Source organism: Nicotiana tomentosiformis, chromosome 5 (assembly GCF_000390325.3).
Source record: "Nicotiana tomentosiformis chromosome 5, ASM39032v3, whole genome shotgun sequence".
Classification (NCBI taxonomy): domain Eukaryota; kingdom Viridiplantae; phylum Streptophyta; class Magnoliopsida; order Solanales; family Solanaceae; genus Nicotiana; species Nicotiana tomentosiformis.
Genome location: NC_090816.1, coordinates 32,228,088 through 32,248,123, shown reverse-complemented (window position 1 = coordinate 32,248,123; position 20,036 = coordinate 32,228,088). Strand labels below are relative to the sequence as shown.

Genomic DNA, 20,036 nt, shown 5'->3' with positions numbered 1-20,036 from the left:
CCCAATTCCATTATATAAAAGAAGAAAAAAAAGGAACTTGACTAACACATTTTCTTTTAGGGGAAAGATACTGTTAGTTGAATCCAAGCCATCAACCAATGAAAATTTATTATATTTTAAATGGTAAATTAGGATACGAATACGCATTAAGTAACTATAATAATTATGTGATGATCTTATGTTAAAAACATAACTTATGCATTTATTTGTTTGGTGCACGAACAATACGCATGGTACCTTGAAAGTATATATTTCTTTTTCATCTTTTTGGACTCAACTTAGTTGGTAATAAAATTGGGGTGAATGACACAGTTACCCATAAAAATAAAAATATTTATCTTTATCTACCCATTTATTTTTATACCCATCAAACTAATTACATTTCCTACCCATAGTAGTTTTTGTGGGAAATTTTCTCTTTTTTCTCCATTTCTTTTTTATTTCTATGCTTTCATTCTTTTTTTTCTTTTTTCTTTCTTTTCTCCTTTTCTTTTTTCTCGTTTTTCTTCTTATTTTTTTCTTTTTTCTCTTTTCCTATTAATTTATTTTTGCCCAAATCGTATTATTGTTATTTTTACCATAACTTATTTCACACTCAATTTTGATTCCTCCTTTATTTTTTTCCTTTTTATTTTTTTCTTTATTTTTTATTCCTTTTCTAATTCCATTTAACTCCTTTTTTTATTTTCTTTATTTCTTGTTCCTTTTCTAATTTCATGTAACTTCTTTTTATTTATATTCTATTTCTCTTCATAATCTAATTTCATTTAGTATTTTTACTATTTTTTTTATTATTCTTGTTTTTATACAATAAGAAAAAATAACTGATATTGTAAATATTTGTTCACCCTTTTTTAAAAATATAACTAGTATAATATACCTTTTGTCTTTTTTCTCATTTTCTAATTCAATTATTAAACTAAAATAATATTATTTGTCACTTGATCTAATTCACTGAATATCAAACTGACTGTTGCTGAGCACCATAAATTACATAATCAGATTCTATGAATCAACACGTGATTGTCATGCAAACCTTGATCTCCTTCCCTACAAATATCAGTACACTCTCTATCATTAGCAGTAACACATCCAGTTATGGAGCAAGAAAACATAATCTACGACCACCAAATCTCTATATATACTAGTTAGAATAGAAATAATAATAAAATATTAGAAAATACAATAAAAGTATAAGTAGCAAAAAAGACTTGTAGTACCATACGATACCAATTTGGTATACATGTATACCAACAGAGTATATGATTGCTCTAGAATATTGCTATAACTGTCTGCGACTATACTATTATACCAAGACATTAAAGGATGCAATAAAAGTATGAGAAAATTACATGCTCGCATTGCAAGCTAAATATTTGCAAAGCAACTTGCTCATTCTGTATACTAATAAGATATATAGTTGCATGGGGTCGTTCCAACAATTGCCTCTAACTATAAAACAAATATTACATAATATACATAATCTATGTCCATCGGCACAAAAAAAATCCAGCACTGCAAATCATGTTCGTATAAATAATTTCAGAATAGAATTTACTTAAAATGCAGCTAAAACAACCAAAAAAATGTTTAAACTACCATATGATACCAATATGGCATATAACTATACCAACATGGTATACAGATTTACTTGTTAATTCCCGGCAACTATATGACTATAATACTATTACATAACACACATGCATAAAGAGAAAAATAAAAAATAGTGTACCACATATTAATATAATAAAGTATTTCAAGATATTGTACTATATTACTATTATTAATAGATAACCAAATAGTGTACCAATTAAATGCAGCTAATGCAACCAAAAAATGATTCAACTAGCATATGATACCAACATAATATATAGCTATACTAATAGGGTATATAGTTGTACGGGGTCGTTCCAACAACTGCATATAACTATAAAAACTATTACATAATATACAAAATCTATGTCCATAGGTACAAGAAAATCCAACACAGCAAAACATGATCATATAAATCATTTCAGAATAGAATTCACTTAAAAATGCAGCTAAAACAACCAAAAAAATGTTCAAACTATCATATGATACCAATATGGCATATAACTATACCAACATGGTATATAGTTTTACTTGTTAATTTCCGGCAACTATATGACTATACTACTATTACATAACACACATGCATAAAGAGAAAAATAAAACAATAGTGTACCACATATTAATATAATTAATATAATAAAGTATTTTAAGATATTGTACTATATTACTATTATTAAAAGAAAATCAAATAGTATACTAATTAAATGCAGCTAATACAACCAAAAAATGATTCAACTAGCATATGATACCAATATAGTATATAGCTATACTAATAGGGTATATAGTTGTACGGGGTCGTTCCAACAACTGCATATAACTATAAAAACTATTACTACACAAAATCTATGTCCATAGGTACAAAAAAATCCAACAAAGCAAAACATGATTATATAAATTATTTCAGAATATAATTCACTTAAAACGCAGTTAAAACAACCAAAAAAATGTTCAAACTACCATATGATACCAATATGGCATATAACTATACCAACATGGTATACAGTTTTACTTGTTAATTCCCGGCAACTATATAACTATACTACTATTACATAACACACATGCATAAAGAGAAAAATAAAAAATAGTATACCACATATTAATATAATAAAGTATTTCAAGATACTGTACTATATTACTATTATTAATAGAAAATCAAATAGTGTACCAATTAAATGCAGCTAATGAAACCAAAAAATAATTCAACTAGCATATGATACCAAAATAGTATATAGCTATACTAATAGGGTGTATAGTTGTACGGGGTTGTTCCAACAAATGCATATAACTATAAAAACTATTACATAATACACAAAATCTATGTCCATAGTGTCACGTCCTTAGTAGTTAACTAAGTACATGTGCGGCACTTGACAACTCGCTTACGATCTTGCACAACTTGCTCACGTTCTTGCTATACCAAGTCAGCCTTACTACGCTCAAGATCGCTAAGAGAATGGTAGAAAGAATAGAAGAGAATTGTTAAAAGGAGCTTTGTATTAGAGAGAACTTGAATTGTTTTCTTGGTGAATTACAAATGAATGGTCCCCTTTATATACTAGTATCCTAGGGGTTAGTGTGTAGATATTAATTGTTACACAAGTCCTTAATATTTAAAAGATAAGAGCTTTCTCTAGAATTCTCTACAAGCCTAGAAAATTCCAAGGACTTTCCTAGCAAATCCATAGGGATCTAGGGCCTTCCAAAGGAAATGTCCATACTTTTCTAGAATCTTCTCACAAATGCTAGTCTTCCTCCTATGTTAGCTTCCACATGGCTTTAATATATTCCAAATAGTGCCTATGTGGCATGGTAATGTGGCGGGTCATCACACTCTCCCCCACCTAGTGTTGAGACGATCGTGACGCAATATTACTGCATAAACTCTCGGATCTTATCTTTGAATTGCCATAAGTCTTCATATCGTTCCCATGTGGCCTCCTCTGGAGATTGCCCCTTCGAATGGGCGAGGAACATTGCGGTGGCTTTCTGCCCTTGTTTTTGCATGGCATGGTAATCAATAATAGCCTCAATCTCCCGGTCATGTGAGGCGGTGATATTAATAGGCGCTCGACTTGATTGGCTCCTACTTGGATCATCCTTGTCTTCATGATATGGCTTAAGCATGCTGGCATGGAAGACATGGTAGATCTTAAAATATGATGGCATGTCAAGCTTGTATGAGATCATGCCTACTTTGGCGACGATCTTAAATGTCCCCTCATACTTGCGAATCAAATTCTGATGCATGCCCCGTAGTGCCTTGAACTGTCTTGGGTTAAACTTCACCATGACCATGTCCCCAACTCTGTAGTCCGTGGGACATCGCTTACGGTCCGCAAACTTCTTCATCTTCTTAGCTGCCTTATACAAGTAGGACTTAGCAGTGTCAAGCTCCTTCTCCCATCCTTTGGCCATATGATAAGCCCCCAAACTCTTTCCCTCGAACGCGGCTGGTAATGAATATGGAGTTTGTGGCTAGTTCAAATGGTGTCCGCCCCGTGGACTCACTCCGCTGCAAGTTATAAGAGAATTGGGCGATGTCTAGGAGCCTTGCCCAATCTTTCTGATGTGCGCTTACATAATGCCTCAAGTAGCATTCTAGTAAGGCATTGACCCGTTCTGTTTGTCCATCCATCTGTGGGTGGAAACTAGTGGAAAAGTGCAGTTCTGTGCCAAGTATGTCGAATAACTCTCTCCAAAATTTTCCAGTAAAATGGGGGTCTCGATCACTGATAATATCCCTTGGTAAGCCCCAATACTTCACCACGTTCTTAAAGAATAGTTTGGCGGCTTCCTTGGCAGTGCAACCTAGTGAGGCGGGCATGAAAGTGGCATATTTGGAAAATCTATCCACGACCACCATAATAGTACCATAACCGTCGGACTTCGGTAGGCAAGTTATAAAGTCCATAGTCACGCTCTCCCATGGATATTCTACAACTCGTAGTGGCTCCAAAAGTCCTCCTGGTTTTTGTTGCTCAACCTTGTCCTGTTGACAGACAAGACAAGTCTGCATATAACACTCTATGTCATCTCCCATGCGTGGCCAATAGTAGACTGACTCAACCAAGGCCCTAGTGCGACGTTGGCCTGGATGACCAACCTACATTGTGTCATAACTCTCTCTTATGATCCGCCGTCTAATGTCTCCAAACTTAGGCACGTAGACTCGCTGACCTATGATAAGTAGTAGGCCGTCTTCGACCTAAAAGCGTCTCGTATTGCCCTGGTTGGCTAACTCGATATGTTGTTTGGGTGCTGGATCATGTTGCATGCCTTCTTTTATAGCCTCACTAATGTCCCATCTTATTGAAGTGATTGCAGCAAGCTCGGTTTTTTGGCTCAAGGCATCGGCTACAATATTACCTTTGCACGGCTTATACTCCAGCACACAATCAAATTCGGCCAAGAAATCCTGCCACCTGGCATGTTTTGGTGTAAGCTTTTTCTGCGTCTGAAAGTAGCTAGTAGCCACGTTGTCGGTCTTGACCACGAACCTTGACCTGAGCAAATAATGTCGCCATGTACGAAGGCAATGCACAATGGCAGTTATCTCCTTCTCTTGCACCGTGTAACGTCACTCTGTCTCATTTAACTTGCGGCTCTTAAACGTTATGGGATGCTTATCCTGCATCAGGACACCCCCAATGGCAAATTTTGAGGCATCTGTATGCACCTCAAATGTCTTGGCAAAGTCAGGTAATGCCAAGACTGGCTCCTTTATTACAGTTGCCTTGAGGTCTTCAAACGCCCTTTGACAATCCTCCGTCCAAACCCAGGGCTTGTTCTTCATTAGCAACTCAGTCAATGGTGTGGCCTTTGCTGAGTAGCCACTGATGAACCGACGATAGTAGTTAACAAGGCCAAGGAAGGATCTCCATTCAGTTACCTTTATAAGTGCCTCCCACTCCTGGATAGCACGTACCTTAGCCTCGTCCATGCGTAGCTCGCCATTGCTAATAATATGGCCTAAGAAGTGCACCTTTGATTGTGCAAACTCACATTTCTCCCTCTTGATGTATAGCTCGTTATCCCGCAATACTTGGAAAACCTTCCTTAAGTGCTCCATGTGCTTCTCCAAGGTGTTGATGTAGATGCCTATGTCGTCTAGGTAGACTACCATGAACTGATCAAGGTAGGGATGAAAAATCTTGTTCATAAGGGTGCAAAATGTGGCTGGTGCATTGGTTAAGCCGAAGGGCATCACCAACCACTCAAAGGCTCCATATCTCGTCACACATGTTGTCTTTGGCTCATCCCTTTCTGCAATGCGAATCTAGTAGTAGCCCTTGCGAAGATCCACCTTGGTAAAATACTTGGCTTTCCCAAGTCTATCGAACAAGTCAGCAATGAGCGGGATCGGGTACTTATTCTTCACTGTGACCTTATTAAGTGATCGGTAGTCTATGCACAAGCACAGTGATCCATCCTTCTTCTTCTAGAACAATATTGGAGCGTCGAAAGGTGCCTTTGATGGGGGAATATGACCAGCATCTAGCAGCTCTTTCAATTGTTTCCTGAGCTCCTCTAGCTCGGGCGGTGCCATATGATATGGGGCAAATGCGGGTGGCTTAACCCCTGGCTCCAACTCAATCTTGTGATCCATCTCTCGCCTAGGCGGCAAGTGCTTAGGCAACTCCTCGAGCATGACGTCTTTGTTTTCCTCAAGCAACTTCTCTATGCAAGGCGACAGTGTCTCTTGAAAACTCTTGTCTTCCTCCAGACTTGTGATGGTTGCTACGAACGCCAGCTCCCTCTTCTTGATCCCATTTACAACCTGCATAGCTGAGAGTTATGCTTGGATCTGTTCATGTGGCATAGTCACTGTAAGTACCATGCAAGCTCATTCTCGCTCCATAACCAATAGATGTTGGAGGTAGGGGTCGATCAAAGTATGACAATGTCTAAAGAACTCTTGCCCCAATATGATGTCAAAGATATCCATAGATGTTACGGTAAAGTTTGTCATACCTTTCCAAGTTCCCAATTTGACACCAACTCCATTATCTACCCCACGAGCATTCTATACCTCGGCATTCACAGTCTTGATGCGAGAGTTGGTTGGAGCAAGCTTCAATTCTTATCTCTTTGCGGCAACCTCAGTCACGAAATTATGAGTTGCTCCAGTATCCACCATTGCACGAGCAGGCTTGTTGTTAATGATAAGATCCATGTACTGATTTCCATTCTCGATAGGTTGGATATCTTGCTTCGTGATGGCACCACATAATCCGATCATACCCAACCGTGCGATTCCCGAACTCTCTACTTGCGGCTGCTCCTTCCATTCATGGACCATGGCGTTGAGGCTCTTTAGGTCGGGACAATTCCCGAAGCTGTGCGGCCCTCCGCATATGTAACATCCCTTCTTCTCAGCCTGTGCCTTCTTCAGTGTAGCCCTGACGGCCACTCGACATTTTGGAATCTTGAGTCTTGTAGTATTGTTGTTGTATCTCCTTGCCTTTGCCACGGTCTCCCCCACCTTTGACATTGTTAAACTTTGTTTCTTTTCCTTTGCCTTTATTGTGCTTGTCATGCCTAAAATCTATCAATGATTCGACCTCCACTATGGCTTGGTCTATATCTGCGACTTGTCGGCGCTGTAACTCCTGCTTATCCCAATTTTGTAAGCCGTCCATGAAGTGGAACAACAAGTGATCATTGGTTAGGTTGGGGATTTGAAGCATAAGGGTAGTGAAATCCTTAACATAGACACGTATGCTCCCTATTTGTTTCAACTCCCTAAGCTCGCGCCTTGCATCGTACAATACATTATTTTGAAAAAACTGTCTCTTGAACTGATCCCACGTGCTAATAGTACATAGACCTTTATTCACGTCGGCCATCTTCCTTCTCTACCATAGCATGGAAGTCTCTGAGAGGTACAACACTACAGTGTTGATCATGGCCTCGTCGTCCCTCACTTTGCCGTGCTTGAAGTAGTTCTCCAAGTGCCAAAGGAAGTTTTCCACTTCTTGTGCATCACGAACACCTTTGAACACCGGGGGTTTGGGAGCCTCGATCTTGGCCTCCCTCGCCACCACAACATTGTTGGCTGCATCGGTCACACCATCACTAACATGCTCCTCGAGTGACTCTATCTTTGCCTTCATAGCATCGATAGTACTCAAAGCCTCCACGGGTCTGCACTCTAAGGCAGTGATGGTTTGCCTTAGTTCCATCTTGGTCTGTGTACGTCCCTCTAAGTCATTTCGGATACTCTCAATCTCTTCAAGAGTGTGCCCCTCAAGAACGCTAAGGGTGTCTTCTACCTTCCCCAAGCTTTGGCCAAAAATCTCCACGGCGTCCATCCCCGCGTTCATCTTCATCACCCACTCTTTACCGAGCGAGACGTCCTCGGGTAGGACCTCCACTTCATCCTTGCTCGCCTCAGTGGCAGATGGTTCTTGGGATGTAAGACTTTCATTTGACACAACCTCGGGTGACACCTCCTGGATCTTGTTGGTGGCATTCCTCTTTTTGTTACGGTTGCTCTTACCATGACGTTGGCTTGGGTGTTGGAAGTGTTAATTTCTCCGTCGTTCGCCATTCCCTTAGTTGAAACCTTTGCTCTGATACCGCGTTGTCATGTCCTTAGTAGTTAACTAAGTACACATATGACACTTGACAACTCTCTCATGATCTTGCACAACTTGCTCATTGTTACGATCCGGAATTCCCACCGTCGGGACCGTGATAGTGCCTAACACTCCACTTGCTAGGTAAGCCAACGTTAGAGAGTTATTAAGACAATCCTTATTCAATTCAGTAAATAACAGTAAATAAGCTAAAATGAAATACAGCGAGTGCGGAATGATATGGAAACTTCACTAATTTCTACCACTGAATCTGGAGTCACAACTCACGAGCTACTATGATTTACTACAAACAGAGTCTGAAAAGGGAAAATACATTGTTTTGAAGTAAGGAAACAGTAAATGATAAACTAGGAAGAGACTCCAAGGTCTGTAGACGTCAGCAGATCTACTTTGGGTCTCCTGACAGCAAATCCAAGTTACTAAGCCTCACGATCAACTAGGGCCGGTACCGATATCTGCACAAGAAGTGCAGAGTGCAGTATTAGTACAACCGACCCCATATACTGGTAAGTATCGAGCCTAACCTCGATGAAATAGTGACGAGGCAATGACAAGACACCCACATGATAAACCTGTGCAGATAATAATATATGTACCAGAAAACAACAATAACAACTAAACATGTACTATTGGGATGTGGCATGCTAAAAGGGCACAAGATGTAAGAGATACAACAGGAATAATAACCAGAACAGTCAACATGATTTTAACCAGTGAAAACAACTAAACACAATGAAGAAAATTACACGGCATCACCCTTCATGCTTTTACTCTCAACCTCACAATATAAATCATTAAATACGGCACGACATCACCCTTCGTGCATTAGCTCTCATAACATGGCACGACATCACCCTTCGTGCATTAGCTCTCATAACATGGCACGACATCACCCTTCGTGCATTAACACTCACAATATGGCACGGCATCACCCTTCGTGCATTAACACTCATAATATGGCACGACATCACCCTTCGTGCATTAATACTCACAATATGGCACGACATCACCCTTCGTGCATTAACACTCATAATATGGCACGACATCACCCTTCGTGCATTACCTCTCATAACATGGCACGGCATCACCCTTCGTGTATTAACACTCTCCCTTATCACATAACAATGGACAAGTAATAGCAGGGAGATAGAATCAACAAGAACAAGCCTTACTTCAACAATGGTTCCACACTACCAATCTCAACTTTAGAATCAAAACTCAATTATCACAAAAATCCGTAAACACAATAAGAACAATCAAATAGTGAGTAAGTAGTCTAAGCATGGATAACAAGATCAAGTAAGCAATAAAACTACAAGGAACAAGTCCCACCCGCATGCTTTAACCTGACAATAATGCATAAGTACTCGTCACCTCACATATATATTGTACCCAACATCTAAACATATAGCAAATAGGCAAACAAGTCCTAATCCCTCAAGTCAAGGTTAACCACGACACTTACCTCGCTTTGCAAACAAATTTCAAGATTCCAATACTCCTTTGCCTCGCGAATTCAATCTGAAAGCTTCAAATCTAATCACAAACAATTCAACATACTCAACACGAATCGTAGGAACTAATTCTACATGAAATTATAAATTTTCCGAATTAAAATCCAAAATTTATTTTAAAAATTAACAGTGGGACCCACGTCTCGAATCCTGGAAGAACTCATAAAATTCGAACACCCATTCCGATACAAGTTCAACCATACAAAAATTATCAAATTCCGACATCGGATTGCCTTTCAAATCCTCAATTAAAGTTTTGTTTGAAGATTTCTACTATTTTCAATCCAATCTTTACCCATTTGTACTCAACAAGCTCCCCATAAATCTTATTGGTACATGCATGTATAAATAATACTCTCATACCCAAGAATCATACTCCTAATCAACCATCTTCTACCTAAATTCAAAATTGAGAACTAGGGTATGGAACTTTACCTCTTAGATGAAGAACTTATGAGATTTCCTTGTTAATCTTTCAAGATTTGAGTTAGTCTTGAAGAATAATTAGCCTGGGGTTTTCTCTCTCTCTCTCTCTCTCTCTCTCTCTCTCTCTCTCTCTCTCTCTCTCTCTCTCTCTATATATATATATATATATATATATATATATATATATATATATATATATATAAATACTCTCCCTTCTCTCTAAAACATCAGAATTTTTGCTCAAAAATGACCCTTTGCATGTATTTAACGAAGTTGGGTCGAGTTGTAAAAACTCAAAAATGAAGCTCCGGCACAGGGTTTGCGATCGCATAATTGGTGTCCAAAACTTGGCAAACATCTGCCTAGGTATGCGGTCACTATGCAACCCGTAGACCTGTTCTATGGTCTGATAATGAACCGCAGAACAGTTCTGCGGTCGCATAGTCGACCGCAGAATGGCGTCCAAAACTGCCCCTCTCCAGTCTCACTCTGCGGCCATTATGCGGTTCACATAGTGATTCTGCGATCGCATAATGGACCGCAGAAATGCATTTCTTTGCCAAATTTTTTTTTTACTCTCCAGTGCATTGCTCAACCCAAAAAATCCGAGACGCGGCTCGCAAGCTTGCCGTGAAGATTTTTATACAACCCCCAAATACGTAGGCCTACTCCAACACCACAAAACCTTAAACTCATTTGCGAAATATTTCAGGGCTTTACACTCAAGTACTTCAAAAAATTTTAGGGTGTTATATTCTCCCCCGTTTAAGATCATTCGTCCTCGAATGAGGGTCAAAACCCGTCATTAGCATTCAATGTGACCCAACTGTTGGTTTACACACACCAGTAGTTTCAAAGTTTTGCTAACTCCCTAAATTTCCAAAACTTTCGCCAGAGTCTCCCCTATAACTTGGCATATCCACCTGTCACAGTAACACCAAAACAACCCCTAACAACACATACATAATCCAATCAACATAACACAACATGAAAATAATACTGATAGTGGCATCATAAGCAATATATTACTAGGAAAGGAACACCATTAACATCAACTATTCAGGTGATACGGAACTCATAGCAGATAAACTCTTAACATCTTCATAGAACATAGAAATGAACGTTTAAATTAAAGATAAAATTTTTGCGTCATCACACTCACGTTCTTGCTATGCCAAGTCAGCCTTACTACACTCAAGATCGCTAAGAGAATGGTAGAAAGAACATAAGAGAATTGTTAAAAGGAACTTTGTATTAGAGATAACTTGAATTGTTTTCTTGGTGAATTACAAATGAATGGTCCCCTTTATATACTAGTCTCATAGGGGTTAGTGTGTAAATATTAATTGTTACACAAGTCCTTAATATTTACAAGATAAGAGCTTTCTCTAGAATTCTCTACAAGCCTAGAAGATTTTAAGGACTTTCCTAGCAAATTCATAGGGATCTAGGGTCTTCCAAAGGAAATATCCATACTTTTCTAGAATCTTCTCACAAATGCTAGTCTTCCTCTTATGTAAGCTTCCACATGGCTTTAATATATGCCAAATGGTGCCTATGTGGTATGGTAACGTGGCGGGTCATCACAATATGTACAAGAAAATTCAACACAGTAAAACATGATCATATAAATCATTTCAGAATAGAATTCACTTAAAAATGCAGCTAAAACAACTAAAACAATATTCAAACTACCATATGATACCAATATGGCATATAACTATACCAACATGGCATACAATTTTACTTGTTAATTCCCGACAACTATATGACTATACTACTATTACATAACACACATGCATAAAGAGAAAAATAAAAAAAATAGTGTACCACATATTAATATAATAAAGTATATCAAGATATTTTACTATATTACTATTATTAAAAAAATCAAATAGTATACCAATTAAATGCAGCTAATACAACCAAAAAATGATTCAACTAGCATATGATACTAATATAGTATATAGCTATACTAATAGGGTATATAGTTGTACGAGGTCGTTCCAACAACTGCATATAACTATAAAAACTATTACATAATACACAAAATCTATGGCCATTGGTATAAGAAAATCCAATACAGCAAAACATGTTCATATAAATAATTTCAGAATAGAATTAACTTAAAAATACAACTAAAACAACCCAAAAATATTTCAACTACCATATGATACCAATATGACATATAATTATACCAATAGGGTATACAATTCTATAATATATCAAAATAATATCTTGTGTTCTTCATTTAACATTATACTATTATATTATACTATATACTATAATATTATTATAGTTTAATGTTATAAATAAACCCAGGCAAAATTGGATCAAAACAACTACAAACTCAACAAACCCAATTTATGAGTTTCAACCTTCAAGGTCCTTCAATTGTGGATTTGACCCTTTCAATAACAAATATGTGAAAATCAACATTAACGTTATAGTCCAAATGTCAAAGAACAACACCAAATGAATTTCAATAATAAAATATTTCAAACACACACCAAAAATTCAGATCTAAAAATTTGAACTCATACACATAAAGTTCCAATTTTTTTCTTCAGATCTGAAATTGGATCCACTACTTTGTAGTATTTCTCTATTGAATAATGGATAAAGACTCACCGAAAACTTTTTCCTACTTAACTTTCGTGCCAATGATATATGGAAGAGAGAATTTAAGAATAAAAGGAATTGCTATTGTTGGAAGAATATGAAGAGAAAATGAATTGATGTCGTAAAAGGAAGAAAGAGAAAATGGGGAGAAAAACACGGGAACATATAAGCCAGCTTTAACTATAAAATTACAGAGGAAGAATGATAGGTAGGTCGGGTAATTAATATGGGCGGGGTAGGTGGATATTTTAACTATTTTCAAAATGGATAAAAGCAGGTAAATATTTTGGTTTTTGTGGGTATATAATGTAGTTCCCTCACAATATTGCCCCAAAAGGAGGATCTTGATAAATATATTCTTACTTGATTAATCTAAGAGCTTTAGAAAAAGAAATTAATCTAAGAGTCACTCCTATGTACTCAATGAGGAAACTGACATTGTATAGCCGCTCTCAAAATAATAATCAAAAAATTATATATTTTTGTATATATATATTTTTTTATATTATATACAAAAAATATATTAATTTTATACACTCTTGCGGCTATCGAAGGTGAAAATAATTTCATTCGCGAGCTAAAAGTGATATTCACCCTACTCAATGACCGGTCATAGGCCCATGTTTCTATCCCACCCTCTTTACTCAGATCATTTGCACCGTATGACTATTTTTTAGGCTACTCTTTTTAAAAAAAAGAATTTTCAGAAACCACTATTGTTTAGTGACTATTAACTTCCTATAGCTACCATATAGGAAGTTCCTATAGCTACTATTTAGTTGTTACGCGACTGTATTCGTTATATTTGCAATACTGTATTCATGAATACAGTAGTAGAATTCACCTTAAAATTAGGGGAGTTCAGTTGTGCTACTGTATTCATGAATACAATAGCAAAATTCGCCTAAAGAATAAGGGAGTCCAGTTATTTAATAATGGAAAGAGGATCAATTAACGTGTATCACTCCTAATTTAACTCAACAAAATCAATTCTACATAAATTTCGCTGCTACAGTGTGTATCCCATGTATTCGCACGATTGTATTTATAAATACAATGAGGTAATATGCCTAAAAATAGGGATTATAGCTATTTAATTTTGTATTCCATGTATTCGTGCGATTGTATTTACGAGTGTTTACAGGTGTTTAATAATGGAAAGCGCAATATTGAATTGTATTCAATTTCATTATATTGAATTAATTTGTATTCAAACAACAAAAAATAAGAAATACGGTGTATTCAATTCACCGTATTCAATTCAATAGAGGCAAAATAATATTGTATTTATATAAAAATATAATGTATTTGCATCATTGTATGTGACTAAATAGCAAAGAAGAGAAGAAATTCCACCGGAGATGGCATTTTTCGGCCAAGCAAAATATTATATACATTGTATTAAAACTAAAAATGGAGACGAACAAAAATCCAACCCTCAAATCTTCTCCGACGTAGCCATGGCCAGACCTGAAAATTTTGGCGACGATACACAACAACAATATTTGGTTCCAGAGGTTGATTCGGAGGCACAATCAAATTGGCGTTTTTCAACAGCTATGAGTTCTGCCCATAAATCAGTTGCGTTTCAAATTCCACCATGTTAGTACTACCCTAAGCATCTTAAATCGAGATGAAAAATTAATCGGAGGATGGAAGAGTTTTTACCCGCTCGAGAAGTCGTGATTTTGCTCGAAGAGAGAGAAAGAAGAGAGAGAGAAAGAACATAATATTTCATGCCTCAATGATAGGTATAAATAAATTCCTCTTTTGCTATAAAATAGAAAAGGTAGCTATAAATAATAATATTTTAAAATTATTTTGATTTATAATAAATAGAGTGTAATAGTTTGCTATAGGAGGTAAATTTCCTTTAAAAAAATCGCAGTTAGTCTAGTGGACTAAATTCTGCTTTAAAATTAGTTGGACAGGCCGTTTGTGCATATGCTCCCTTTAAGTCAGGCTATAATCTGGGCTATATGAATTTCTCAGGCCCAAAGGTATTGAGCACCTATATTCATGTTTAAGTCTTCACTCATGCAAGCCTTTGGCCCAACACCTTTTTTTAAGGGATAAATTTACATATACTCATAGAAGTCAAAATAATTATACTACCTATTAAGAAATATATATCTATATTATTGTAAAAGTATGAATAAAATATTGGATTACAAAAATAACCTTTTAATATTAAGCATAATAACTCACAATAAAAGGACATAATCGAAATTCTAGACATTAGCCTTGTAATCCTATTAGTTTTAGGACATAATACTACACATTAGGAGTCCTATTAGTATAATTATTTCCGGACATAGATATTAGCCTTGTAATCCTATTACTTTTAGGATATACTTCTGAAGAAATTTCTATTACTAATTTAATTTGAAAAGGTATTATATTATTGTCCAAATCCATTTAGAAACAGGAGAGCCTATATATTATTATAAAAGCACGAATATAATATTAATAGACCAAAATAGCCCTAAAATATTAAACAGAAGAACTCATAGAAAAAGGACATAGCTGTAATAACTTATTTTTTTGGACTATAATAACATATATGTTAATTTTTTAATATTTAAAATTTTAAAATTAATACAATCTTGTCTATTGAATTCTTATTAAAAATATGTAGGAATGTTTAATAAAATTAATTTCATAAGAATCTTCCATATTGGTAATACATTACCACTCTATAATATTCAATACCAAAAAAATATAAGTAATGCTAAACGGATTGCATAAAGCTTTTAAATTGAGAAAAAATCTCAAAGATAATATATTATTATATTATATTTGAATTATTTTCCTACTCAAATAATATTTTATTATTATTAATTTTTCGTGTAATATATAAAAATATACCCAATTATCAAAGAACAACTAAGAAAAGTTTTAAGAATATAAATGTGTGAGAAAAGAAATAAAAAGATTGGTAAGAGCCAATACCACTAATGATTTTGCAAACATAAAGATCTAAAAGTGGAATGTCATCGATCTTTTTACTCTTTAAAAATAAAACTTAAGGTGGATAAAATTATAATCACGGTTAAATATTCAAACATGAGATGAACTAATATTAAGAATCTAAATCAACAGAAAATAAATTATATTTTATGTTAAAATAAAATAATCAAATCTTTTAATTAATTATTTAGTAAGAGAATCCAATTAAATTATTTTTAAAATTCATCATATGAGTAAAATTATTTTTCAAGTTAAAAAAAAAATCATCGGGTGCAAAAATTTACTCCATAAAAAGAATGTTAGAGGTTTTAAAAAATAGATCACAAAGTAAAAAAGATTAGCATGATATTAAGAAGGTCATACAAGTGTTTGAGGAAATACAATCAAAGCTAAATACTGAATAAGAATAAGTTTTCATGACTATATTATAAAAAATCAATTTTGGTATAGCGGGATTATCCTTTGTAAATGCCTTCGACGGAATCGAAATAATATTCATATGTCATGCATTACTTGTAAATGTCATATCAAGATGCATGATATTGTTAACAACAAGAACAAGTGGTGTACCAACAACGATTTTATTATGAGGTCGTCTCAACTCACTTTATATTTGATATACCTCTTCAAGTAACTGAAATAACCATCACAAATATATCAAATCAGAGCAGTAGTGCTAAATTTATAAGGAAAGCAAAAGTGATAATATGGGATGAAGCGCTTTTGGCTAAGCTTCAAACGATCGAAACAATCGCCCAGAGTTTTAGAGATATATTGGATATCGATGAACTGTTTGATGGAAAAGTAAGAGTTTGGGAGGTGATTTCTGTCAAGTACGCTCAGCAGTTCCAAAATTGACCAAAGTAGAAACTGTAAAAGCTAGCTTGTCAAAATTATACTTATGACCTCAAATGAAAAATATTCAAATGATAAGAAATACAAAAGTAAGAACAGATCCAACATTCAGTGCTTTCTTGCTTTGTGTCAGAAACGAAGAAGAGCATCCAATAAAAGATGATTTGGTTCTTCTAGAACACTTGGTTATCAACCTCAATGGTAATAGTAGTGCATTTAATAAGGAAAATATTTTTATTATTAGATTAAAACGCAATTTGTGCAAATAACATGATAGAAATCAAAGAGCTATCTTAGCTAGCAGAAATGAATATATTGATCAACTAAAAGGTTGATTGCTAAGTTTTATGGTAAAAATAAAATATTTTTCAGTTTTGACTCAACAGAAGATGATACCAACAATAACTACCAGGAAGAATACTTAAATACTTTAATACCAAATGACCTTCTACTATATATGTTTGTTGTCAAGTTCATTATTTCTTATGTATGTTAGTGTCACCATATATATAATAGACTAAGTTAAAATTGATCTTCTATTGCATATAGGTTGATTTTGAAGAAAAATATGCTTGTCATGCTACTGAAAACTTAGATCCTCTGAATAGCTTATGTAATAGTACATATATGGTATATAGAAGTTTTGACAATAACGTCATACATGCAGAACTTATGATACTGATTAATGTGCTTCCAAGTATGTGTTTATCCCCGAATTCAAATTTTGTCTTCCGAAACTAAAGAATATCCTTTCAAATTTATGTGAAAATAATTTTCAGTATGTTTATGTTTTTATAGTTATAATAAATAAAGCACAAGGACAAACATCCTAAATATTGAACTATATTTACCACAATATATTTTCTTATATGAATAACTATATGTTGCACTTTCAAAAGAGATATCAATATCGACAACAAGAGTTCTGGTTATCGCAGAGTAACCAAAGCATTAGAAGAAAACATATACAAAAAAATACCGTATATAAAGAAGTACTCTATAAGATACCATCATATTAGATACCTTTAAACTATAATACATAATTATCTACTTAACATGACTAAAATTGATCATTTATGTAAGTTATGATGATATTCTTTCATTTTGAATTCACGTATTATGCTAATCTAACAATATTTTTCGGTATTTAGATAAATGTTGTAGTATTATATATAAAATTTCTCTCATTAATTAAATTTATTGTTCCTTCATATAAATAAATATTTAAATCATCATGTGTCATTATTAACGTGCAACACACGTTTATAGATACTAGTATATATATATAATTACCCAACATACTTACCCATTAGGCTTAATGTAGCTTGATTTGGCTTGGCTTGACTTGATTTGATTTGGTTTGGCTTAGCTTGACTTGGTTTAGTAGCTTAGTTTGACTTCATTTGGTTGGCTTTGGCTGGGCATTAAAAAAAATGGGCAAGGAAAAACTTTATGGGTAGGGACGGATAAATAGTTTGTGGTGGATGAGTATTTGCCAAAGATCCCCTATAGAAATTCTACCCATTAAATAATTACCATTATACCTATTTTAATTTTAACTCTTAGATTTTCATATCATCTAGTTGATCCCTACTTTCTTTCCTTTTTTTCTTCATTTTTTTTCTTTTCGGCTTTCTCCTTTTCTTTTTATTTCCTTCTTTTTCATTATTTTTTTCTCTTTTATTTTTTATTTCTTATTTTTCTAATTCCATTGTTATTTTTTAAATTATATTTTTATTTTCTTTTTTCTCCTTATTTGATTTCGTTCATTTTTACCAAAATTATATAATATAAAGTATGATCTGAATAATGTTAATATAACCTCCAGGATTTATGTAAATATTGTTATTTATTTTCATATACTATTACAGAATTATATTTCACTAGTAATGAATACAACTGAAATTTGAAGAAATAATCATCAAAAAATTGGTAATACCACTATTGATGAATATAGCCTCACCGAAAATACAATATGAAGTTGAATTATATTGGTTCAGTATATTGTATATTATTATAGTATATTATTGAGGTATACTATTGCAGAGTTCTATGCTTTTCTAGTATACTATTGTGGAGTCGCATATTATTGAAGTATATTACGGTAAAGTACATAATATAGAAGTATACTTTTACAATATATCGTATACTATTGCGGTATATTATTCAGTTGTTTCTTCTTCAATTATCAGCTAGAGACTTTCGATCACAAGCACTTCAAATCAACTTCAAACGCGACTAAATTTAGGTATGAACTTTCTAAAGGTACTATAGACAATATTTGATAAAACACACTTTGAATCAAACTATTAATCTCCAAGTAAATCTCATATTCAAGAGTTTCAAATTCAACAATGGTGGATCTTCATAAATAAGATCTCAAACCCTCTAAAAAGTTTCTTTCACATCTTTTCAAAATTTTTAAACGAGTTAATAATTTGAAAAAAGGATCTAGTTATATTAGTGTATTGTAATATAGTACAATATACTATAATGGTATACTACTGCAAAACTATATACTGTTGAATTATATATAGCATACAATATATTAAAGTGGTATCTTGCATTCTTCGTTCAACATCTACAATCTCTTTGAATTTGCCTCAAAATTTTCAGCACAATTTTCACAAATCAACTCAATCTCCGCCAAATCGAGTCAAAGTATAACCATGGCCTCCAACCAATATTTTGACCTCACCTCAATCAAAATTGGACCAAAATAGTTACAAATTCAACAAACTCAATTTATAACTTTAAGTTTCAGGTTCTTTAATGGTGAATTTAATTTTCTTACAATAAAATTTCTATGGATCAACTTCAATCCTTTTCAGATATATAAACAACAACAACAACAATAATAACAATAACAACAATAATAATAGTAGTAGTAGTAAAATTCATAAGCTTCTGTCACGACCCGAAATTTTTCACCGACGGGACCGTGATGGCGTCTAACATTTTATTTACTAGGCAAGCCAACGTAAGAGAATCATTTACCAATTTCTTATTTTCTTTCAGTAATTAGCAATAATTAACTACGATGAAATATAACAAGTGCGGAATATCATAAATCTGTATTAACTATTACCACCCGAATCTAGAGTCACAGTTCACAAGCATTCTAGAACTTACTACAAGTAATGGTCTGAAAGAAATACAACTATCTGAAGGAAAGAAAACAGTAGGACATAAAAAGATAGACAGGGACTTCAAGGTCTGTGAATACCGACAGCTCTATCTTGAGTCTCCGGATAGCGGGCCAATAGCAAATCTCGATCAACCTGAGCCGGTATCAAAATCTGCACAGAAAGTACAGAGTGCAGCATCAGTACAACCGACCCCATGTACTGGTAAGTGTCGAGCCTAACCCTGACGAAGTAGTGGCGAGGCTAAGGCAAGGCACCTATAATCAACCTATATAATTTAACAGTGTATACGCAAATAACAGGAATGAAGA

At 34.4% G+C, this 20,036-nt stretch overlaps 1 protein-coding gene across 1 annotated transcript; it reads right to left on the bottom strand.

The window, feature by feature from the left end:
• Nucleotides 1–3,462: 3,462 nt before the first annotated feature.
• LOC138892125 (uncharacterized) lies at nt 3,463–4,008 on the bottom strand. The gene has a single exon (XM_070175820.1). It carries the CDS (start codon nt 4,006–4,008, stop codon nt 3,463–3,465), a length of 546 nt encoding a protein of 181 aa, XP_070031921.1.
• Between the last annotated feature and the right edge of the window lie 16,028 nt (nt 4,009–20,036).